The 26,039-nt window shown below is 40.8% G+C and overlaps 1 protein-coding gene across 4 annotated transcripts in view; it reads right to left on the minus strand.

Moving 5' to 3' along the window:
• Positions 1-26,039, minus strand: part of LOC104635493 (bifunctional heparan sulfate N-deacetylase/N-sulfotransferase 4) — a 144,747-nt gene that overhangs the window by 47,296 nt on the left and 71,412 nt on the right. For all 4 annotated transcript variants that reach the window (XM_075751013.1, XM_075751015.1, XM_075751014.1 and 1 more), the window contains 2 exons: positions 6,411-6,498; positions 1,256-1,410 (listed from right to left, as the gene is read on the minus strand). In XM_075751013.1, the coding sequence (XP_075607128.1) occupies positions 1,256-1,410; positions 6,411-6,498 (243 nt within the window). The remainder of the gene's footprint in view (positions 1-1,255; positions 1,411-6,410; positions 6,499-26,039) is intronic.

Here is a 26,039-nt window from a genome sequence, read left to right on the forward strand (position 1 = left end):
AAAAAATGAAAAAAAATACTCTTATGTTTAAAATCTCCACTATATTTGGATGTCTGGGCCAGGCTACGCAAAAGGCATGAACAGGCTACGGCAGGAATGAAGGCTGACAATAAAGCAGAACCATAGAAAGGAAAAGAAGTCATCCAAAATGCCTCTCTACTAACATCCTGCCAAGCAGGAGATGGGGGGGGGGGGGGGAAGTCTGGCAAGAGGAGTAAACAGTTAAGCCATTTTTAATGAATTTTCTTTAAAGTTTGTTAGGAAACTATTTTTTTTGTAAACAAGGGAATAAATTGCTTCCAACTGCTTGTTCAGGCATCTGCCTCTGCCGGTTTCCTGATGCGCCTCGGCTCATGCGAGGGATGGGAGGAAGGGGTGATGCTGGCTGGCCTTTCTGAGCTGCGAGGGGCTGAGCCTTGTGCTCCCTGAGCAGTGGAGAAAGCCCTGCCGGGTCACTCTGCTCTTTTGAGTGGCTCCGGTTGCTTGGCACTTCTACACCTTGTCAAACACCACACAGTGTCTCTTCCAAAGTGAGCATTTACAGATTTCAGGTTTTCTTTGTCATGTTCCCTAAGCAAGTAGAATTACCCTGAAAGGACTCTAAATGGTTTCCACCTGACCTCAGACAAGTACTCTGAGCTCTAGGCAATGCTAGGAGGATAGCTCTTGTATGTTAACACCACAAATGGGCAAAAATTGAAACATCATTATCTATAAATATTAGCAACAGGTTAGTTACGTAAAAAGCATATTTTCAAGCAGGTCATCTAAAAAAAGCAGAGCGAAATCCAGCAGCTTCACTTATTTGCGTCATTATCTTCCAGATCTCTCGCAAACCATACACAACATTCAGGGTTCACTACAACTTCCTCCCTCCCCTATTGAGGATGTTTGCACCAGACTTCTGGAGGCTGATAACCTGTGTACAAACCCCTTCCTAAAGCTAAAAAGGCCAGCTGCTATCTGCTGAGATTTCACTGCTTCTGATCTCCCTATGGTCTCGCAAGGTTGCTTGGGTGAAGGGCTGACATCTTTCCAGAAAGCCCATGTCAGTGAAAAAGGCCAAGACAAAATTCAGCCCAAGATTGAGTCACAGAAAGGCTTTTTTTGGGCTGAGTTTCCAATCTTGCTGCCTTATTTGCAAATCTATGTAAATATATATATGTATGATATAGAGAAACATAAAAACAGATAGTAAAGCATAGCTATAATATGTGAAGGTATCCTAGTTAACCTGTTGGTAACTTTTACTCACTATTGCAAATTCTTTGTTGAGGATCATCTGCTCCACCAGTGAGGACTCATTGTGGAAGAGGTGAGGCTGCATGTGACTCCACATATGGGGAAACCACCAAAACTCATCTACAGACCTCAACAACAGGTCATCACCTTCATCTTCCTCTTCAGTCCCTGCAAAAGAAAGAAAAAAAAAAAGGTAATAGAAAAGCAACAGCAGAAAAATGCCCATAACTGTGTGTTTAAACGCAGAAGAGGCTGCTATAAACCTAGTGTCCTTGGCCTGGATGTCTCACTGTGCTGCAGACAGGCTTTACCATATCACAAAAGGAGTGAGGTGAATTAGCACGGATGGTGGCTATCCCTTTGTGTGGTGTTAACTGACTAATTCTCACAAGAATTACTTTGCAAGGGCTAATTGTTGTGCTATGTAATACACCAGGAGTATTTAGAAGTTCAGGCTCCCCATGAAGGTGGAGATTGGATGGACTTGTGTAGCCCCCTGCTTCGGTCCTGCCAGACGCTGGGCGGTTGTAGCTGGCCATGGTGACATTCTACAGAGCTGTGTGCCAGAGTCTTGCCAGATCCCTCCCTCCTTATAGCTACCTCATTATTAGCCTCGGTAAACTGAAGCCTGGTAATTTCTGGTAAAGTGTGAAACAAGTTTGCAGTAGTCTCAAAATATAATTAGGTGGAAAACTTGAAGCTGTAATGGCGAAGGAATTCCAAATGTTGTTTCTTATAGTTCAGTATTCAGCTTTTGCCAGGTTTAATCTTAAACTAAAAACAGCTAAGAACTCTTGTGTTAGGGAAGAGTATCTGCTTCGGGCAGAAGCAAGCGTGTGTGGTTATAACAAAGAAAACCTTCCATTTGAGAGAGTGGAAGCAGCATCGTATCCTATCTGCAGACATATGTCTGCAGTGCTTTTTCAAATTGGATAGGCAAAGTTACATTTTGGTAACTTCACCCTCAAATCGCTCAACAATACCCAGTTATTAGCAACCTTCCTTCTTATTCTTTTACCGTTTAAATGCTTTTATGTAGCTTCAGCCAAAGAAATCATCAAATTCAGTCTGATGCAAACATAGATATCTTTTTCTTCTTACAAGCCTTTCAAAGTTTTGCAAAACTCATCGGAAGAAAATGCTCCATGGATGTCACTGTTTACTTTCGTGGCATGAGGCAGGAACATACAGAGATGGCTGTTCGGTGCATGCACTTCAGCTCTTTATTTTTATTTTTCGTATCTGCAGTGGTTTTTGAAGAATGCCACTACACAAGGAGAGCATTACTTTGAAACTTTCTCCTGGTGTCACTGAATCGCTTTACTCCCCTCTTTGCAGCACTCTGCAAGTTCTAAGACAGTTGCTCCCACTGATGGGAGTGCTGCTGGAAGAAGAAAACAACCTTGTTTTCTAGGTAATTATTGAAAAGAAAGGACCGATGGCTGTTCCTTCTGTGAATGTCTGCTCCTTCGTGCAAAACTTGTGTACTGCATCTGTTGAACGACCGCTCGCTTGTTTTCTGGGGTCTGTGGTTCGCTTGCAGTCACCCAGGCACACGCAAGGGAAATGTGACTGGGGGAAGAAACTTAGTGTAGGCTTTCAAAATAGGACAGAAGAGAAAGGAACAGGGGTCTGTGAAGCTATTGAAGATCTCTTTGGTAACCCGAAGGGACAAAACTGAAGGTAGGGATGAAGAGGAAAAAAGTGTATATTTGAAATATATAAAGAATTACAATCATCTGACATAAGATTTAGGTCAAAGTATAATTTAGTGCCTTAATAACATTTGAAGTAGAGTGTGGTTCTTGAAATAACTTTATTATTGAAAACATTTTAAAATCCAATTTTTTGCACTAATTTTTTTGTACAATTTACATGCAACTAATCAAACTTTGCACTTTTTTATTGTGACAAAAATCAAACAAGATAAAGCATAACATTTTCCAGTTTTAAAAAAAAACAACCCCACCCTGTAATGGCAGAGCTGAATCAGAAAGTTTGGAAGTTTAACATTTGGTGGTGGTGGTATTTTTGAGGGTAATTTTCTTTACAAGCCTTCAAAAAGAGTGTTGTTTGAGTTTATAAACTCTTAAATAGCGTTATTTCCAAAAAATCTCACGCAAAGGTTTAATAGAGCATTTGGTGAGTGCTTATATTGTTTAAATATTTTTGCCCAATCCCTTATGCAGAGTATTGAAGGCAAAACCAAGGGATTTTGAGGTTTTAATTTCTTGTGCAATCAACATTCTTTATATAACTTTCTGTATTTTAATATGAAATCTGAAAAATGCAGTAGATCTACAATCAAGGAGGTGAACATATATCTGCTTTGAGATGCAATATGCACTTTGCACAGGTAGGTAAGAATTCAAAGTTTGTTTGCACATAATTAATAACCCCACATTTTAAAACTACAACCGTAACTTACAGGTCTCTTTTGAGCTCAAAACTGAAACGAAGTTTGAAACTGCTATCAATAATCTTATAAATCTTAAATGCAAATCCTGAGAACATCTTACTTTCTATTGCCACAGGGTGAACACGCAGAAAGTGTTTGATAAAACTGCATAACTAATAGGGTCTGCTCAGATTTTCGCTAATAGCGTTGTTATATAGTATATTAAGCCTAGTTTACCAGTGCCACAGAAGGGAACGGTGATGGTGGTGAGATGATGAGCAGTGAGGCTGATGTGTCAGCTATTGTACTTGTGCGCAGGCACACCAACTAGAATTGGTATCTGTAGTACAGATGTCAGCAACATCTTTTGATGGAAGCGTATAACTGTTTAATCTGCCAACACATTCCCATGCTCATCTCCCTCCTGTAGTTTTAAAATGATCCAAGTTTTGGAAAGGAGAGCAAAATCACACGTTAAGGAAGTCAGTAAGGGAGAGCAGTTGCAGTGCGCTAATAAAACATGTTGAATATCTGATACTAAAAGCCTCACAGGGTAAACAAGCCACATTGACTGTAATTAAAGAATACCTTTTCATGTTTTATTTGTAATGAGTCAATAAAGTGTATATTGCATAGAGAATACTTTGAAGCCTTTCCACTAAGCTGATATGACAAAACGCCGCCACCAACCTGTAAATGAAGTGTTTGTTCACTTAAAAACTCAGATGCATCGCTGAGTGCAGGCAGCAGCAGGTCCCTTAATGGAGGCGATGACATGCTTCAACTCATTGAGTAGTTCTGCGCTAGTTTTGTAGCACTGCCTTAGGAGGGCAGGCACACGTGCATGTCCTTCTATTTTCTCTCTCTACACCAATAGCAAGTCTGAAGTTGGTCAGCATTGTATCAGCTGGGCAAGAAAACCTGTGACAACAATATGGAGGCCATGGGGATGAATAGAGAAAAAATGTGTTGGCAGGTCAGGGGGTTGATTTTGTAGAAAGGCTGCGTGGTTTGTGCCAGCCACTGTTCAGTACATCATAGTATTTATAATAAATTAGCTCTTTCTCCTCCCCTCGTTGAATTAGCTTTCTCTGTGGCGTACACAGTAACGACTGGTACCAGCTTTACTCTGTAGACGGCCACAACTGAGCAGCATCTGACTTTAGAGCGGCTCAGAGCCTTGGGCTATTTTTGTTTATTTTGCTGTATTATGTGTGTGTTCAATTAATCTCTGGAAGGAATAACTACGCAGGCAGGTGAAGATGAAGTGAGGAGAATACTGAACTTCTGTCTCTGAAGTTGCTCTCTAATCACAGGTCTGCCACTGCCTTGTTATATGACTCCGGGCAACTAATTCCATCTCTCCCTACCTCTCATTTTTCTCAGGCTCTCCAGCCTATATCTTTAGTCTGTAAGGTTTCCTGGGCAGCAGTTGCTTAGCATTATGTGCTTGCGCAAGGGGAAAACAGCCTGGACTTTGAAAGCGACAGCGATACAAACACATAATTTTGGTTTCCTTCTCTCTACTCATCCCTCAAATGCTTCCTTGTCTCCCCTTCTCCCAGGGACCTCTGTACTCTCCTAACAGGTGGTGAAAGGGAGATGTAAGAGCTGGGTAAGCTCATCTGTTCGGTGTTCAAATACAAACTCATCTGTTCGGTGTTGAAATACTGGCAATGACAAGGAGAGTACTGCTACACTTACACTGAGAGGGGTGACCTGCCTTACTCCACAGCTACTTCATGACCCATGACAGCTGGGACTGCATCGTTCCTAGCTTTTAAACCTACCCTCCCATCCTCTTGCTGCTGTAATGCCTCCTCCTCTGCTCCAGATAAGCTTCTCAGCTTCCCTAGCATCACTCAGTGAGGGTCACTAAATGTGGTTGGCGGGAACGACAGCTGAGGATTTTGGAGCTGGTCTTCAAAGGTGGGAAGGGTACAGGGTTTGGAAAGGAGGAGGACAGGGGGTGTGCCCTTTGAAGGGAGTCACTGAATATGTCTTTTTTTGCCTTAGCAGTACTAGGGAGCGACGTGGCTCAGTGGCAGCAGAGAGAAGCCTGAGTGGAGGCACAGCAAAGTGTTACAGAGAAGGCAGAGGAGAAGGTGGAAAAAAAATAAAAAATTAAAAAAAAAAAAAGCAGGAGAGAAAGGGGTCAGGAGGAGGAGATGTAGGAGTGCCTCATCTTCAACAGAAACACAGTGCAAGTGTGCAACTTATAACCGTATAGAGTGTGAAAGGAGCAGGGTTTCAATACAAATTTCTTCTCATCTTGTTTGCCTTTTATCATCCCTCCTGATTTGCAGACCACTGAGCTAGATTACCTTTACAGTCTCAACAAAATCTTGTGCATCCCATTCAAACACTTCTGCCTCTTCAGAGGATGAGACACATGTTTTTTCCAATCTTTTGTATTTCATCATACCTATCATACTGGAGAAACCTTAGTATGTCTTCTGTGCTGTCCTGTCTTTTGTGGAATTACAGAGCTCTTAGCAGCTGCTTTGCCTCCTTTATACCCTTAAGATTTACTACCACACATCTTTCAGAAAAGCACCGAGGGCATCTGTGTTCCTGAGAAGCTCATCCGTAGCACGCTTTTGCCCCTTTGGACACTGAATGAACACTGGATGCTAAAATGATGGAGCATGTATTTCCCACTGCTCCACTGAGTCAGCCTGTTATTTAAAAAGGGCACGTTTAAAGCTAGGTTTAAAATCCTGTCGCCTATTTAACTGCAGCTACCTGAGAGCATGAAGTTCCTTCTTACCTGTGTGGTAAAATTTTCCTGAAAATCCAAGGTTGAAGGTAAAATTTGCAACCTGAGTGCGCAGTAAATTTTGAGTCTCTAGTAAAGCCTGAAATAAATAAGAAATTAACATGCATTTAGAAAAATGAATATTATTTTTTGGAATGCCTCATTTTAAAAGTTGTGTCCAACTGAGGAGATACAAAAAAGATTGTTAAATGTTTCACATTTTGTTTCGGGCTTGTTCTTTTTTTATAAGACTATTACAGTCAGCTTAATTTTTTCCCGTCCGAGTTTGATGGTCTAGCCATGCTAGTACCTGAGGACCAAAGTTAGGTGATGGTTCTGTACCTTGGACCAAGATACTCTACATTGTTTGCAGTGATCTATGGCTGAATCCAGCCATTCAGAGGCAACAATATACTAAATCACTAGGTCACCCATGCTTTGGGTTATTAATGAAGCTTGATAAAATGTGCTTAAAACCCAAAGTAAAATTAGGAATACTACTTGCCGTCCAGATGTGGAGGCACTGGGATTTACTTACCTGCAGAAACACTTTTGACGGTGTCTGAACACCGAATTCAGGTTTAAGTGTGAATAAGCAAAACTCCAATTTTGACCTAGGGTAGAAGTACTGTCCGGGTCAGAAATTAAATCCCTGTTTATTTTTATTCTCTCCTCCAAGCAAAAGCTAAGACCAATTTCAATGAAATGGAAGAAAAGGGTATTGCTTATAGAAGAAATAGGCATAGTCTTGGTCACCTCTCCATTTTTTTCCTGGACATATTTCTAACCACTAGAGAAAAAGAAAAGATGGTTCAGCCTGCGTGAGCTACCTACATTTACTGTTCTCAACTCTGCGCTGCTGCTAAAGATAGTCCTTGCTGCACACATATCTGTACGTTTTCAATCACCGGCCCACGTAATTTGGACGTGCTACATACGTGAGATGGATAGTGCGTTTATCTCCCTATTGGTCTTGCCAATGTTGAATAGGTTTTAAGCTCTATTTTCATCAATTTTCCATGTCTCCATTATGTGGCTCTTGAGAACTTTTCCCATTATCTATTAATAACATTTCTATTGATTGAATGTTCATGTTCTTGCACAGTTCAAAGACAAAATGAACGCAGTGGTTTACACACAGTCCGAGTCCAGCTAACATTTCCTTTCATTTGAAAAAATTACATTTTGTATGGTCATTAGTAATTTCACTTAATATTACAGGAAAATAGTTTTACCGTTTTGCACCACCCACTGGTCTAATTTAAAAAATAACAACAAACTCATGACCATAAACCAGAAGTATCGCCAAGCAGCTGAGATGCAGACTGATGGCCTGTGTGATCCCAGTCCACGGCGGAGCCGAACTAAGCAGGTCAGGTTTTTGCGATCTCACGATTTATCGTATTTCCTTTGCACTACAATGGGAGGTGCTGTCAGCTACTTGGTAGCATTTGCTGTAGGACATTAACTTCTTAAAGTTACTGATTCCCTCCTAATTACGCAGCTGTTGGAGCACAAGGCATCATTCGGGTGCCAGGCAGCTCGGGAGTGTAACACAAAAGATTGTCAGACGGCGTGCATCTGCCTTCATTTTTTAAATAGAAACATTTATTAGGTGTTAAGGAAGATGTGAAACAAAGATAGTGGTTATCATCTACAACAGTCACCAAGCAAGTTCCTTTCCTTGCTAAAGGAAATCAAGTAATCTAATGACAGTAAATCTTGTGCTTTAGCATTAAATATTCAGATAGCAGTATGGTTTCCAGCCTATCTTGCCAGACACTTAATAAGTTGATTATTTCAATCCTGTGACACATGTGGGACTGTATTTACATAATATATAACAACTAAATGTTCACTAAAATGTAAAACCTTACAGATCAACACCACTGTTGGCTAAGACATTGAGGAAAATCCCCAGTTGGTAAAAACTGGCACTAAATTGACACCATTAAAATCACAAGCATAGAATCTGAGTCATTATGTTTTAGAACATAATTTTCTAAGCTATCTAGAGCATTTTATATAGGTTGAGAAAGACTGATGGGCTGAGCAAAATCAATTCAGTTTTCCTTTGAGGAAAGAACATTTTGAGAAATTATCATCACTTAACATATAATATAAGAAGGTACAGGCAACAAACATCGTTATATCTCTTGTTTTTCTCTCTGATATCCCTCGCACTCATGTCTCAATGAGATGACTGAACTGTGGGATAGGCAGAAGCCTTCCAGCCCAGTGAGGTCTCATTAAAAACACAGAGTGAGGATTAAGATGTAAATCCTGTAACCTGCAGCGTGTCAAGCATTTTTCTCTGTCTAAATGGCAAATCTGTCACTCAAACTGGATTTGGCTTGGTCCTAAAGACTTTAATTGCAATTTCCATATATGCATATTAATTTATATAATTTGCAGCTAAACTTCATTTTCATGACCTCATCTAATTTTAGTACTAAGATACTGTCAGTTAAGCCAGTCCAAACTTTTGTCATTACTTGCCTGTTTGTAGAGGGGGGGGAAGAACATCTTCCACATCCTTTATATAAATAATAAAGGTCTCTATTTAGGTGATTAGGGTCTGCCTTCCCTGTTTTTAATAAACACATATTCCAACAAAATCGTTAAGGACTCTTACTGCCTTCACCGGTAGTTTTGCACAGTAAATAATGAGAACTTTTGTCTCTGTAGGTACGGAGCTTAACAGCAGGCAGCATAGGAAAGTGCTGTCACCGGAGAAGAGCAGACAACTCTCTTCCATCTCCCTTCTCGCACTCTCCGGGGAGGGTGACCCCCTGCTTGCGAGGAGAGCTGCAAACACTGCTGCTCGGGCAGTCTTCCGACTCCCGGACGGTGCGGGGTGGAGGAGCCGCGCATCCCTGGCATCCAGCACCAGAAACCATTCTGGGACCTGCGCAGCTTTTCACGCGAGGCAGAAGGTATTTATTTTATTCTGAAGTGTTTTGCAGGGTGGAGAAGGGCTGTTGAGTTTTAACAGCTGGAAATCCTACCCAAGGCCAGGTGTGAATGCAGATATTTGCACTCTGCCTGGTCCTCCCCATGCTGCCCCCAGCTCTCCTTAGCATCTCTCCTTCCCGGGGGGCTCACCTGTCCCTGTCCCCATCGCATGCTGACCTCAGGACTTTGCTGCCTTCACTGAGGGAGAAGTGGTAGGCAATGCCCACAACTTCAGCAGAAGGGAGATTCATATAGAGGAATGTGGATGGAAGGGGACAAAAAAAAAGCATGACAAATCTTATTTCATAAAGATTTTTCTCCTGAATATTTTGTCTAGCCCCAGTATTCAAGTTCTACGTGCCAGGGTGTGTCTTTTCCGCAGTCAGTGGGATTACTTTTTTTTTCCTCCGAGTACTGGGGCTTACAAGAGCTGTAAGTGGAGGAGAGCTACTTGCCTGTGACGATGCAATTAGCATTCCCCATTCAACTCAGGGGTGTGTTAAAGTAACAGCTGGAACTCACTGTTTTATTTTTGGACAGTTAAATAGATCATGCTAAATAATTTTCTTCAAGGAAAGAACCATGGGGCACACCTGCACGTGGAAAAACAGTCACGTCCCAGTACCAGGCTAGGCAAAGTGCATTTTTTTTTTTTTTTAAGGTAATCCAAGCTGTTCTTTCAAATACAAAAAATTAATTGCCTGGAATCTCTCAAAATTCACGGGTTTAATTTTATTAATTGATTCTTTGCTTTGTCAATGAGGCTTCTCTCTGTGGCATCCACAAGATATGTTTTTTTCTTTATATTGCATTTACGTTCAGCAGCCTTTTATGTTAATCCATATAATTACCTTTTGTAGATTTGAAGTTGCTGTGTCTTTATTCTTCATAATTGGTGCATCTATTACGCAGAAGTGATATTTTCCCACTATGTCCTTGATAATTATAACTCTATCCTTCATTTACATAATAAACTTTTTGGGGCAATTTCTGCAGTAACATTTCATGCCTAATAGGAAGCAATTTGCTTTCCTTTATTAAGTACATTAAAACTTCATGCCCCAGACATCATTGACTGTAAACATTTGATTCTGCTCAAATTTAATGCACCAAGGCATTTTGCTCTGCCATATTAGGTTTATTTATGTGCTATGTTCTGGATTGTTAGCTGCTAATGAGACTTCAGCTCTTATTGCTCTAAGGCCTGAACACTAACCTCATTTTAATGAGTTCATTATTTGCTGCCTTCTGAATGGAAGACAACAAATTTTCCTTTTAATTAAAGGTCAAAACACCTCTGGCTAAGGAAAGTGTAGAGGTTATCAAATCCTTAGAGAAGGTAAAAGAACGACTTTTTCTGATTTTGATGCCAAGCATGGGCAGGCCAGGCTAAGGTAGAAAGTGTTTCTCTGGGGACCAAAAGTCCAAATCTAAGCTAAGTGATAACAACACTAAAACATGGTACTAGTCTTCCCAAGGCATTGTTACAAATAAAAAGCCCTAAAAGTCAGCCTAAGTAATTAAAGAGGCTTTACTCCTAACCCAAAGGTCTGTGCGGATCAATAGTACTGCTAAAGCATGAGCCCTTCTTTGCATGTGCAATGATTTATAGGGTGCAGAGGACAGATGCCGGATTAATTGAGCCGACAAAAATTAATCTCATATTTCTTATCGGGGAAAGTGAGGCAAATGTGATCAGTATTGGGGGCTGTTTGTAGTGAGACAGAGGTACGTGCAACCGTGTGTTGGTGTGTGTGCAAATGCACGTGAAAGGGATTGGTGATCCCTTGCTTTGAAAATGGAGTGGAAACTTTAGTCAAACCCAAAGAGGATGAATTAATATGCAGATCCTCGTCCTTTATCTAGCATTTTATGCCAGGTCACCATCTTGAAGGCAGGCTAATAGACATTGGTTCATGTGCCTTTCAATCGAGAGGCTGCTCACGTCACAGGTGATAGTGTTAGAGGAAGGGTCTTTAGGAAAGAAGGGACCAATGTCTGTGAGAACAGCTGGTGAAAATTAAAAGTGTGTGACACATAGACATTGTTTAGCATGAAAACTGAAATTGTCAAAATGTCCTTATATCAGCTCTAAACAGTTCTGCGAAACTGAACCAAATTCCTGACTCTTGCAGGAGTTTCAGGGGCCTCCCTAGAAGCTGCTGAACATGTTTGAGAGCATCAGGAGAAGCCTAGGAAGGATCCAGGATTGGCAGGACTCAACACTACCCCAATGTGGAGCAGGAAGCCCAACATTTCATTCGAACTCCTGGTCATACATGTGGCCTTCCAGAGGCTATATTGTGAATGTGAATTTTGGGAACCAGGAAAAACTCAAGATCTTGGAGGTTCCTGTCTCTGTGCAGGGATCTCTGTGGCTATGGTGCCCAGGTCCCCAGCCTGTGGGGCACGCCACTAGGTAGAGCTGCCCAAGGAGACATGATCCCAAGTTACTACATAGCCTGTCCGTGAGGACTGCACAATGTGGAGGGCAGATGAGAAAGGATGTAGTTCTTCATGCAGTTTGGAAGGAGATCAAGGGAAGGAGGGGAAGTTAGATATTTCAGCTTTTCAGTGTATTTATAATTTGCTGTCATCATGAATTATTTTCTTTCCACAGACTCATTCTAGGAAGTGCTGCTGGCGTGGGAGGATGTGCCAGTGTCTGCCATCCCAGGGCTACATGGCCAAGGTTACGTTGCCCCGTCACCATCTGAGGGGTATGACGGAGAATCTTGTCAAAAGTGGGCTAACTTGCCATTACTCAAAGTCATCATTCATTTAGGAATGGATCCTAGTGCTGCAGGTTTTTTTTCTTGTCTGTGTGCATAAAATATATATATGCTCACTGTATACACATTACTATTTATTTATATGTACTGTAGATAGAAAATACGTGCAAATATATAAATGAAGATATTCTTCACAGTAAACCTTTTCTATACGTGATGTTTATATGCACTGCTTAATAAACAGGATTTTTGCCTGGGACAGAATGCCCAGAGAGGCTGGGGAATCTCTGTCCTTTGAGATATGATCTGATCGAACTTTGAAGTTACCTCTGCTTTGAGCAGGGGCTTTGACTAGATCACCTCCAGAAATCCCTTCCAACCCAAATTAAGATTTAATGACATTTTTCCCTGTATTTTCCACTTCAAGACAGTTTTCTCAGACTTCTGTGGTACATACTTGTTATTAATGCCAAGAAGGCTTAATGCATTTATTAATTTTTGTTCCTAACATCTGTCCTTAATACTTTTGCAGTTACATAGCCCTGAGGTTCATTCCTAAGCTGTTCCGTGCAGCAATTTGCTGGTGGTCTGTGGAAAGTTGGAGGACTACAAAGTAGTAGTTTTGCTCTTGATTTCCAGCTGAAAATTCATAGAGAAAAAAAGCAAAGAATACTTTCAGCAATGTTTCTTTCCACTGCAAGCAGCTGCTGTCAGGATGTCATTTCTGCCTCTTCCTGCTCTTGTTCCCTCCCTAAAATCTACGCTAGGAAAAAAAACCCCAAACTTGACAATGCCTGATGTGATCTTGGCAAACTTCAAGGCCAATGCAATCTTCATAGGACTACCATGAAATAATAATCACAGTAACTATCATCAGGATGGTGTGAAAGAGCTAGTCACTGTTTTTCTGATAGGAAAACTGAATTTAAAATTTAAAAAAAAAGTGATGTCTAGCCTGACATGACTGACGGGGTGACTTAGTTTCAGCTTGCAGTTTGGAGCACAAATTTCTGCCATAAGGTGGACAATCGAATCAGCTGTGTTGGCACTTCTTAAAATGCAACTCAGTGAGGAATTTATAAACCCAGTGAAGCTGAGTCATCGATTTCTGTGTGGTGAGGATTTCAGCCCACTTAATGTTGCTTATAACAAATTTTAATACAAAATTCTTTACTGTAGTGTAAGAATTATAAAGAATTCACATTAGTGACTTAGTGGCTAGATTTTGAAAGGAGTTTATGGGGTTAAAGTTAGTCAAATCCTTAATAAGAATTTGAAATCACTTGTACTATTTCCCCTATGCCAAAACTGATTTGAGTAGCTGTTACCCAGGCCCCGGATCAATGGGCGACTGACGGCCCTCCCAGATTTACATTCCCACCTAAGACACTTGTCACCCAGTGCCTTACACAAGTGGTGTAATTCCCAGTGCCGGTTGCAGACCGCTCTCCCCACCCAGCGAGGTGAGCAGGGCTTTGGACGTTGCCCTCCCTTCCTGAGGTATGGGACTTCACTTCTTTTTTGTATTTTTTTCTGTGAAGTACTATGTTAATCTATTGTGCCATATAAATAATTAATAGGAAGGTCTCTGATGGTGCTGAACACAGCCAGCTCTGTCTGCAGATCTATTTTTTATTATAGAGCTATTACTTGAGTCTGTTCAGCATTTCCCTTGAGTAGCTTAGTGTGAGGTCTGAGAGGATATGTGGGTTTATTTGAAGCAAGAAAAAAATCATGTTTTGTGCTCATATGTAATATGTTTATTGCAAACAGAAGAATTTATTTTTCCTTTATGAGCAGAATACCCAATTTGTCAGATTTATTTCTGCTGCTATTTTGTAACTCTGTCCTAAAGTCAGAAAACTGTCAGGAGTCTAATTGCGTTTAATTCAGCACAGAGGAATGCATCTGTTCGAGTAAAAGTTCGGCTAGTTTTAGCTGAATGAGATGAATGGGGTGATATCACACCAAATTTACTAGCTACTCACAACTAATTGGCTAATAACATCACTTGAGAACTCAGAAGGTGGCTTTTGGTTAAGCGTTATAGGAGAGATGATGCTACGGCAGTGACACAGGTACCCCAGCAGTGAGCGAGCACCTTGGCCAACCACCCACGTGTGAGTGCGGGCAGATAAATAGCCATGGCAATTGTTCAGTTTCCCTTCTCAGGGAAAAAAAGAATTCAGAGCCAACCATCTTGTATTTGTTAGAAGATCTAGCAACAAAAAGCTCAAAAGAGCAAGAGGACAGTCTAACAGGGCAAAAAGTATAAATGAAAAATGAAGAGGATTAATAAAAAACAGGGTTTATTTTAACCAGGCCCACGTAGGTGAGTAAATGCAATTGCTTCCAATTCTCCAGCGGTATCTGGCTGGGGAAGATCAAAGGTAGTAGGCACGGCGGTGAGCAGCCACGGGACCTGCTGCTGGTACCATCGGAGCAGACCATGGCCGCAGCGGTTACCCGCTAGCGGTGATTGCTGTTCTGTGTCAGCGTTATCTGCTGAAAAGATTTACAGCCTATTTGGGAAATCACTGAGGGTCTTTAATATAAATCACTACGATTCTGAAAGGGGTTTTTAGGAATACTAACCAAATCTTCTGACGAATGCTGGAAAGGGAAAAACCGGCACGTGCCCAAGCTGAGAACGGGTGGTGATTCCCTGTGGGTGTTGGGGGGAGAGCCCGCTGGCACTGGTCCTGCTGCTGACCGAGGTCCCTCGCCCCGGGCTGCATGCAGCAGGGACAGGAACCAGTGGTGCTTTCAGCCAAGGCAGTGAAGGGGCTTACAGCTTATTTCTGATCAATTCTGATTTTTCAAAAGCTTAAGCATTTTCAGCAAAAGAAATCTCTTGAAGAAAGGCTATTCAAGCTTGGGAATCAGGAGAAAGTAATCTGCCAGCTGTAGATGAACGATTTGTGGTCCAGTTGTTAAAACAAACAACATGATCAGGAATGCTTTGTCTAATCTAAATAGATCTCCCATCTTCTCCCAGGCTACCTGCCCACTCAGTGGAAAACCGTGGTAAATACTTTGACTCCGAATGAGAATACAAGCCAGGTACGGTGTCCTTGCAAAGGCATGGCCCCTTCTTCCTTGTTTGTAAGGTGACAGCAATATCAACATTAGCAACGTTGCAACTAACCCTTCATCATTTGAGCCAGAATTTAATGGCTGTAGTAACAGCTCAGTGCTCTGAGAAGGAACTGAAGAATCTGTGATCCCCATCAGCCTTTCCTCCTCCTGTTGTTGCAGATCACGCTGGAAAATATGCTGAAATGTGAGATTTCCTCACTCTCTCTCTCTTTAAATCTGTTCAGCTGCAATGGTTTGGTTGCCTCCAAGCAGAGTCAGTAAAGGCAGCCCTTTGTTAAGAGGTGCTCATCTGAAAAACCCTAAAATAAGTATTGAACAGGAAAGCCATCTTGAGGCTTTAAAGGGATAATGTCAAGATTTAAAATGGTACGTTAATAAAAAAAAATTCATATTCAGCGATCGTGATCTTGTTGCAGCAAACTGGTTTTGGTGTCAGTCATTGTGCTGCATGTCACAAATAGTAAAACACAGAGGCTGGTATTTACAATTCCTCTCAAGTAATGTTTAGGCTGTGCCAAAAAAAGATCGAAGGCTCCCCTTCCTTGGCACAGTACAACTACACGGTAAAGGACAAGTAACATCAACCGCATTGTCTTTTAGTTGTATATGTTATCTTTCCTCCCTTGTTTCTTAGTTGTTCAGAATTGCTTCTTTAAGCAAAAAAAAAACCCCAACAACAAAAAAACCCCCAACCTGTTACAGGTGGGCATTCAGTTGTTATAAATTATTAAAAAGCTGGACTAATGGAGATTGCCTTATTTATCTTCTTTAATTTATGGATTTGGATGCACTAAGGTTTAATCAGAGCAGTTTTCTGCTCCTTTACTGCCCTTGGAAATAATTTACTTGGGTAACTTGTCATAAAAATAAAAATTCCTTAAAATTCTCATCAGGGACATCTATCTCAAAAGTCTGAACTCCTACCAGCAATCTCAAATTTCTACTTTAAATTTACTGCTTAAAAACAAACTGATGTATGTGCTTTGTGGTGGAATTAAGCTTATTTTTTTTAACACACATTCAATCACAAAGGAGAGTTTGGAACAGAGGTGATATATTAAAAATTCAGGTCTGTCCTTCAGTTTTCAGAATGGGCGTGTTTGCACGATGATGGATATAACTAGTGGCTTTAAGAGGGTACCTCCATATGTTTAAAAGAAGAGCTTCTAAAGCTTTTGAATGGGGAGGAGGAACAAGGAAACCACAGCAGTTACTAACTTCTCTGTTCCTGCTGTCAGTGGTAAAAAATGGGAATGTCCAAAATATCCAAACACAGAAGGACAGAGCAGAAACGTGGCTCTCCTCAGCATTTTTTGGTTGTGAGCAGGTATTTTTAAACTCATGTGCTCAGTGTACAGACTTCTCCAATTTTGTTGTCTGTCTTATTGTTAATTGCTATTTTTCCTTATAAGCCCTTCTAACGTATGTAATGGCAATCTCAAATCATTCACTCGGTTTCTGTGTACCTTTCACATCACTTCTAGCACCTGTACACCAGCTGTGCCTGTGGTCTGTTGGTTTTTTCCCCTTTGCAAGTCTGTCCATTGCCTACCCTCTCCATAAAAATCAGACACCAGGAAATCTAAGTTAATGGGATAATCATAGAATTATTTAGGTTGGAAAAGATCCTTAAGATTGTCGAGTCCAACCACTAACCCAAGACTGCCACCACTAAGCCATGTCCCTGAGCACCATCCCTACGTGCCTTTTAAATACTTCCAGGGATGGTGACTCGACCACTTCCCTGGGCAGCACAGAGTGGCTGGTGGGCAGGCACAGCACTTCTGACTTCTGCCAGCAGCTACAAAACCCGAAGTCCCTGTGGACTCTGTAAACACCGATGGTTGTGCTGAGGTGCCCCCAGAAGCTTTAGAGATAGGTGGGAGCAGGAAAACAGGGACCAGTCATCATCTTTTCCCAATCTAGCCCTGCCTATCTATTTCACTGGGCTGTATGTGGGGGAAAGGAAGGTAGATCCTGAACAGGTAGACAAAGTCACGCTTAGTTGCACGGTAAGTGAGAGCATACCTTGCAGCAAAGTGATAAAAGCATTTTTCTCATTCTTACTGGGCCAAGTAGAACATGCCTTAAGCTTGGGAAAGGACTGTCTTTTAACTTATTGAGGAATATTTCCCGACAGAGTTACAAGTAACATACCCATATCACAGGGGTATCTCCTTTGCATTTACTTCCGATGATCTAGGGATGCTTCTGTTTTACAGAAAGCCCAAACTGTATTTAATCAATCTGTTAGTTTTATAGGTCCCCTTTTATCCTCAATGGATTGCAATTAGACATCTGGCTGCAGTCTGTAAAAAGTGTAACTGTGCTAGAACTGGAGTCCTTAAAATTGAGTAGGCTCACAGAAATCTGTGCCAGCGCAATATTTTTCTTTGTTCTCAAGCAAACTCGTCACCCAGCTTTCCCCGGCCATGCTGCGGAGACTTCCATGTTTTCGTCAGTTATTCTGAAAACTAGAGCTTGCAAAATCTTGACGGGTAAGGATGTACCTTAAAAACCACTAGGATTAAGCATTGCTTTTTAATATTTCTGAGATGTTTGATACTTGTCTAGCAGAGCTTAACTTTTTTGACCCTTCTTCCTTCTTTGTGACGCTGTCTTGCACTATCTAGGGAGCTCACTTCATGTTTTGATCGTGTTTGTTAAATGGAATTGGAAGCTTCTGAAAAATGAAAAGGGAATTGCGAGGCAAATGTTCTTGCTTTATACCACACTCAACTCTTTTACCAGAGCTCAAACTGCTTCAGCCACCCCATGTACTTCAAGTTTAGAGTAGATGGAGATAAAACCTATTTTGTCCTTGAAGATGGGTTTAAAATCCCTCTGTTTCAGAAAATTCTCTTCCTTACCACGTCTTTATTATTCTTTCTAGCCTGAAGACAGCATAGGAAGTTGTCTAGAGAAGGAAGCTGGAAGATCCAAAGGAAAACAGCAACGCCCATGATAAGTTTCTACCCAATTCTCTTGAATAGAAACATCAAAGGCCAGTATATCCTCCAATAAATCAAGCCATATTGTCAACCAAATGAGGCTGACAAATTTAAAATCAACCATTTCAGAGGTTCCAGTAGGTTACTTTTTCATAAAACTAAGTAATTTCAGGTAAAATTGAGAACAAATCTCTCGAAGAGCCAGAGAAAATGCTTCAGGTCATAGATGTATGGTTAAAAAGTATCACCACACCTTTCCAAGAAGTGGGAAAATGATACTCAGAGCAAAACCAAAGCACTGCCCTTCTTCCAATCACTCTGGATTAGAGACTTGAAAAAACCTCAAACCTGCACCCTTGAGAAATTCAAGTGGTAATTGTCAAAAGTATGAAGAAGTCTTTCAGCCCTTCCAGTGACTTCCTAGGAAGGAAACTTCGGATAACAGGGAGCCCTTCTACCTGGCACCACAACTCAAGGCAGATCCAGGGGCAGCAGATAAGCCCAGGCTTCTGCTGGTTGTGACAGAGGAAGCTGCGTGCCCCGATCGCTGGATGAGTTTATGCCCTGTATTATTTAAGATGTCACACCAAATTATCTCAATGATCCCCTCTGGCCTTCCCAGTTTAACCTTCTGTGGGTACTTGTGGCAAGCCAGCTTGTCCCAAGCCCCCTGAGCGGGGAAGAGGCCCATCTGGCTTGCCGGGCTCTGGAGAAGACTCTGAGCAAGGACAGTAGCTGCTCCCTCGTCCCATCAGTGGAGTTCTGGCAGGGAATTTCAGCCAGCAGAGAGAAAAAGAGGTCTTGGGTGAATTTCCTACCATCTGATGGAGCTCAACCCTTTCTAGATGCTGCTAAATCATTCTTGACAGGGATGACTTACCCCAGGGCTTCTAAAACTGCTTCTGACAACCAACCTTTTTTGGTATTGGAATGTACTGAATGTCCCCAAGCATTGTGCGTCTGTGAAGTATTTCCTGTTAGAAAGGTATGCTTGTGCTCTCTTCAAGCTCCTCATCCCTGATTTTCTAAATTACACAGGATGAATGCTGTGCTATGCTATAAGTACACAAAGTGAACTATTTGGCAGGGAGAGTAAACATTTCTAGCAAGCATTTTTTAATCAGACAGTGTTTACTGATGTCTTTTACGACATGTTTTCTTGGCTGCTTAGAAGAGAATGGGAACATCATTTTGAAATTTCTTACTCTTTTCCCTAACTTGTTATTTGTATGAGGACATGTTCCCATGGTATACAGAGCCTTCCACAGGGGAATAGTTTTTGGTGAAAGATTGAGCCCACACCCTAGAAGAAGAAGGGTATGTCTTCCAAGCATAATAATGTCTGATGACAATGATAATACAGTGAAAATCAGTGTTTCTAATGTTTGTGATCCTTTTGTAAGCCTCGCAATAGTTGAAGCATTCAATTTTTCTCTGTTCTCATATAGATGAGAACACCAGCTGTCAATCTTTATGGTAAGTTTCTAGCACTTAGGAATAGTGAAGAAAGCCACGCTCACCGGCACATTAAAAGCTTGCATAGTATTATCTCAGAAAACACAAGATGCACAGAAAAGTTGGGGGTGGGGGGGAATGGTTGGTTTGGTTTTTGTTTAAAAAATATTCCTATTTCACAGCCATTCACATGCATTTTGGTGGCAGGCAGAAAGCGGCATTCCTGAGCCAGTTAACTTTTAAATCTAGTTGCTTTTGATCTTAGTCATTATAGGTAGTAGTTTTCTCTTTAAAAATTCCCATTGAAAACTGTGTAGCTACTTGCAGTGTAAAGTATGAATCCATGTAACTTAGGATCATTAAACTGAGAACAATATGTTCAGCAAAGTATCAACCTTTTAATTATAGGTGTTGCACTAAAGTTCCACTCATTTCTGAAGTGAGAGGTTCTATTACTCTCCTAGCTGTGGGGGAGTGCCATAATTTTATTTTATATGGGAACAGCTGTTTAAAAATCCTGAATACTGGATTGTTCTCATAGGTTTTCTTTGCTAATGCTTTGCTACCCAAATGGGATTGTTTGACAAGGTGTACATTCAAATCCTGAAAAGAATTTGCAACCATAAGATGAGAAGTAGCTGAAAGACAGGTGGTATTTTCCCATTGTGGAAAATCTTCCTTAATCCTAAAGCTCTTCTATAGGCTCTGCATGGCCCCTTCTTTGTCCCCTCTCTCTTCTGCTGGGGTTTAGCACATGTCAAACCTTTGCCATCTGAGGCTATAGCACCAGGAGCCAGTCACTGAAATTACTAAAACCAGAATATTGCTGTATGATAAATATCAGCTGGGTATGATCAGTTTAATGGCAGAAGAATATTAGAAGACTGGTTTTAACCAACTTAGAGTGAACTCTTTCCAGCGTTTTTGCGTACATGTAGGTGTACAGGCACGTACCATGAACTGTAGCTTTTCACATCCACAAGCTTGTTGTCAGACACTGGCACAGCACAGAATATCGCCCAATATAACACAGCAGAGGAAAGTGAGGAAGAGTACTTATGAAAAGCCATGATTTGGCCAAAATTTTTCCCCCAACACATATAGTCAGTTAAACGGTTTCAAGTGATTTTACTCTAGCCTGGTGAGCGCTCGAAGGGTGTTCAACCAGTACCGCGCTGCCCTGTTGTACCCTCACGTCAATGGATGGGCTTTTTATTGCCTTCGGAGAATGCCTAGTGCAATATGCAGGAGCTTGTTGGCCGTGCCCCCCAACGTAAACCATAACGGTAATGGTAAAAGAGTAATAATCTCCCTTTCCTAAAGACAGTTTTTTTTCCCCTATGGCTTAGTCCACTGTAATATCAACTCTCAGCACACAAGGGAAGAGAAGGGAATTTCCTTCACAAAAATCTTGGAAGGAAAGACAAAATATAAGTTGAGCATAGGTAACTTTACATCCAAGTCTCAGCTGAGATCCTGATCTTTGGAAATTTCTAAACCTCCCTTCGGTATTTTCCTATCCTCCTGAAATCACTGTGTGTATCCTCAACTCAAAATGTTTCCTTATATTAAGCAAACAAATGACAAGGTGTCACTAGTCCAAGGCTTTGCCTCTTGTTGCTGAGCTTTGAAACGTACCTGCTGTCTGAAGGCTGAGAGTAAACCCCTCGGGTCTTTACCACAGAGCTGCTCTGTAACACCCACCTTGCAATATTTACAGCAGTGATGGGTAGCTTTTATTTCCTGATAACGTACTGGCAGCATATTCCCAGTTACGAGAGAAATAATAGTGAAAGCATATGGGAAACCTTATTCCCTTTCCTAATAACAAATACAGTGGAATTACACTTTATAATACCACAGACATATTTGTTTAGGATGCACATAAATCTTGGGATATGTTACTAGGAAGACACATGCAGAGTTTTTATATTAAAGAATTCACATTCTGCAGCTGAACCAATTTTTTTTAAAGAAATGCATTATTATTATTAACTGTGCAGAGAGTAGCCACAGCAGTTTACACTTATGCCTGGAGCTCCATTAAAGATTGCCTAAATTAATAAGATTATAGAGTATTTAGTCTCTATTAATTATAGATACATATAGATTAATGCTTATTTATCCATGTACATTCAATTAATTTCCAAACATTTGTGCTAATTTGTTAAAAAACCTACAGTAAATAATATTACCAAGGAGGTCTTCAGTCCTTATAGCCCTTAGAGATTAACTATTACTGGAAAATGGAGGGAGCATAGCCCTGAGCCAGGGTCCGCTTTGATCTTCATCCCTTGAGCCTCTCCGCCGTGTCCTACTCTTCACCAGGCTGCTTTGCCCCCGGTACCACCTCCTGCCCTCGGCATCTTACAGCCCCTTTCCCGTCTTGGATTCCTGCCTTTCTTTTTCCCTCGTATGTTCACAGCACTAAACCAGGCAGAGGTAGCGGGTCTGCCCTCTCTTCTTTGTTTATAGCTATTTTATCTGTGCCTATAGCTATAGGAGAGGGTGGGGGGAGCACCCAGAGGTGGCCAGCTGTGGCCTCCTCCCTCTCCAAAGCCCTGAGATCGCGGCCAGAGCTGCTCTTGCAGAGAATAGTTTTGAGGCCAAACCCCCTCGATACTGAAATCAATATCAAAAGTTCTATTAACTAAAACGATCCTGATCTTGGCTTTCTATCTACGCTATTAATGAGTAGGCTAATGTACAGACCTACAGACTTCTGAGGAGTTTAAAAAGCTAGGGAATGGAAAATTATACTGAATTTTACCCTGTTAAAACAATTGGACCTCAACCAAAAAAGCACTTGTGCTTTCAAGAATCACTGACAGTTTTAAGAGCCAATATTTCATGAGTTTTGGGGAAGGCAAGCAAATACGGTATGCTGTCAAAAATGTGGATTCAAACATTCTTTACGCAGCCTTTACTTGAAGGTCTGATGTTTTGGGGTGAAAAACATAGGTCCTTGAAGCCCGTAACTTTGATTCAATCTGATTCAATCGAGACAGTTCAAATATAATATTGAGACAACTTTTAGAAATCGCTTAATGTTGATATTCTGGATTTAATATGTAATGTAAGAGTTACATTAATAATTCTGGCTTCTACATAAAATGAAGAGGCAGTAAAACCCTGAAATATCCATTTCCTGGGATATTCTCATATTAAAAAAGTCTCTCAGCAGTGTGTGAATTATTTGCATTTTTTAATTTCTGGAAGATCAGCAATTCCAAAGCTACATTTAATTATGATCTTTTGGAATTTTTTTTTAATATTCTTCAAACTGCCCGTTTTTCCTTCAGCCTGCCCGAGCAGACGGGTTGGCAGAATATAATTTCGTTTAAATCACATTCCAGTGGAACATTCTGCGTATAATAAATCATCGTTTTGCCATGGGAAACTGTTTCACTGGAGCAGTCCACGTTGATCGAGTAACAAGAATATAAACTTAATTTTCCCCTGCTTTGCCACTTGGCCATTTTGGAAGGACTTTTTACCCATGTAGTCCAAGGAGAAATAGCTAAACAGGTTGGAAGGAAAACTAAAATCCTGATCTCTAATTCTTTGAATTTCACCATACCTTGATCAGAAGTAGGTACGAGATTTAATGTATTTGTGATTTTTGTAAAAATAAATGCAAAAATGTCAATTAAATTACTATATCAATTAAAAAAAAAAAAAAAAAACCAACAAACTGCTATCTTGGATATCTAATTCAGCCTTCTCCAATCAGAAGAGTTAAAAATAGCATGGATGTCATGTGCTAGAGAACCTGAGTGTATGTCACACCATAGATCCAGTTTCTGTTTGAGGGCTGTCTGGATGAAAATGTGAACAGTAGGTTAAAAGACTACTGGTGATATGAAGAAAGAACAACAATGTAGACAAAAGTAAGGTTTACAGGTATTTAGAGAAACTGTGATGACGTGGTAAATGGTATTTATAATTTATGCTCCTGGAGGGGGCGGGGGGGGGAGGGGGGCAGAATCATCTGTGGTTTTATTTCCTCAAGAACACATCTTATTAGAGATTAACACTGAGGTGGTGTTTTGCTAACAGAGTATGTTTGAGGATGGGGAGGCATTAGTTTCTTTCAGGTGAAAGCTAAAGCAGCTCGTCATTGGTTCTGCTTTTCTAAAATGAGCCAGAGGTGGGATAATGGCTTTAGCACTCAAATTTAACGGCCTCAGAAAGGAAGAGGCTATTCTAACCTTAGCTACTTTGTTGTAAATTTTACTGCTAATTAAATAAAAAAGGAGTGTTGGTTTGTTTTTGTTTTTTTTTTAGAAGGAATCCAGGATTTAAGAGACTCTCTCACAAAAACCAAATTAAGAAAAAAATAAGTTTCACCCAACTTTCAGAATTCCAACTCGTTGAAATTACTTTTTTCCCAAACTGTGTCCACGTATACTTTAACCTCTCCACAGAACAACGCTCGTGAGCTCTGTGGACTTGGACAACAGACCTGGGTAAGACAAACTCTGGACTCTAACCCGGCAAGGTCGCACTTAAAGACCACGTTGCCTTAGTAGTCTTTCTGTGCCAACCTTAACTGGAAATACAAGAGCTTTTTATCGTATGCTATACTAATCAATGATGAATGCTGGAGTTTTAAATCAGAAAACTTTAATACATGCAATGTGTTGCAATAAATCAAATCCTAATGAACAAGAAGACTGCTCAGAAAGCTCCAGAGTGCTTTTACTAATCTTCCGCTTTGCGGGAAATTATAACTTATCCTTTCATTTCCTTGTTAATTTTGAAAATGAAATTCTATTAAGTTTAAAAAAAAAGTTTTGTCTTATTTTCATCCTGGCATTTCTTGAGAGAAATTCTTAACTTTTTTATAAAGTACTCCATATAAAATATTGTAACTATTGAAATTATAATTTTATCATATTTAATATTTCCATTACAAATTCAGACATTTTGTCCACACGAAAATGACATTTGAAATCACTAAATAGTCATATATTATAATATTTGCCAATGAGACCAAAAAATTATTTTATACTTTTTTTGAGAAATGAATTAATAGCAGTCAAAAATAATTTTAATGTAAGTATTGTAGAACTGGAGAGGCTTTTTTACAATGTCATATTCAATAGTAAAAACAAGAATGTGAAAGAAAAATGATTTTAGTAAATGAAAAGACACTTACACTGTAAGGTCCTATGTAGATGAATCTCATAACAGTTAGAAACCTTAATTTTAGGGCCACTGCATATTTTGGCATAGATAGAAGACTAATTGTAAGGAGAAGTATTACTTTATTAGGACAATGTTTCCAGAATAAAAGGTTGCCATCAAAATAAAAAAGTGTGGCTTCCTCTCTGTGGGTGATGATGCTCTAAGGGCAGTAGTCCTCAGATTACTTTTGCTTCTTATCTCTAAGAAAATCTCCATAGAAACATTGCCTTGTGAATTTGGCCCACAAGGAACAAAGTTTTATTCCTCTAACCTCCTGTATTTATGTAGTAATTGTGTTTGCTGCCTGCAGAAAAGGATTACAGTTGGATACAAAGCTATGCTACATCCATGCACATCACTTGGAAAGGCTACCGCTGTGCATTCAGAACAGGCGCCCTAAAAAGGATGTGTAGATAGCAGTGCTAATAAATGTATGGATAAGACATTAAAGACCAGGAACTGAAAATGAAAAAAGTAAGCTAAAACTGATGTTGACATCCCACTACCGCGCTGGGAATAGGCTGGCACCGAAGAAGCAGGGGGATTTTCTGGAGAACCTTGCGGCTGCGAGCGTGTGTGCAGCAATAAATAAACGGGAGCTCTCCCGACCTGGCGACTGAGTAATTTGTACTGGCAGCAAAAAGGCAGGCAAGAAGTGAGAGTCTCTGTGAGGGGGTTCAAAGGAGCGGGGCAGCGAACAGTGATCTCTGCAAATGGAGTCAGGGTGCCCTGTATAGCAAAGGGGGGGTTGCATTTGAGACGTGTTAACATCTGATGCCCAGCAGGTGCTTGCAGGCATGCATGCAGCACACAGCAGCAAAACAAAGCCGTCTCATCACATTCCTCAGCAAGAGGGCTCTGGGAGTCTATGGAAGGGGAAGATTTTTCAGGACCTTCCTGCCATTATGGTGTCCACATTTTCACCGTTGTGTAAGTTTGTGTGAGCACTGGTGAAGTTTCATGGGTGCTGCTAGCTGCTAGCCCCAGATAATATCAGCACTATTGGTACAAATATTCCCCATCAACCCTAGTATGGAAACCACGGAGGCAATTGAAAAAGAGCTTTATACTTATGGCTGTGAGCACTGCCCTGCTCTCTGAGCACAGAGAACGAGCTCCCTCTCCTCCTGGGATACCAGCAGGGGCATGCACCTGTAGCACGGGCCACGGTAATGAAGAACAAGGTGATCTCCCATGTATTTTTGGTTCAGCCTGCTATATGTCTTGGCAATGACAAAAAAAGCCCTAGAATCAGCTGG

This window comes from Balearica regulorum, chromosome 4, assembly GCF_011004875.1.
Source record: "Balearica regulorum gibbericeps isolate bBalReg1 chromosome 4, bBalReg1.pri, whole genome shotgun sequence".
Classification (NCBI taxonomy): domain Eukaryota; kingdom Metazoa; phylum Chordata; class Aves; order Gruiformes; family Gruidae; genus Balearica; species Balearica regulorum.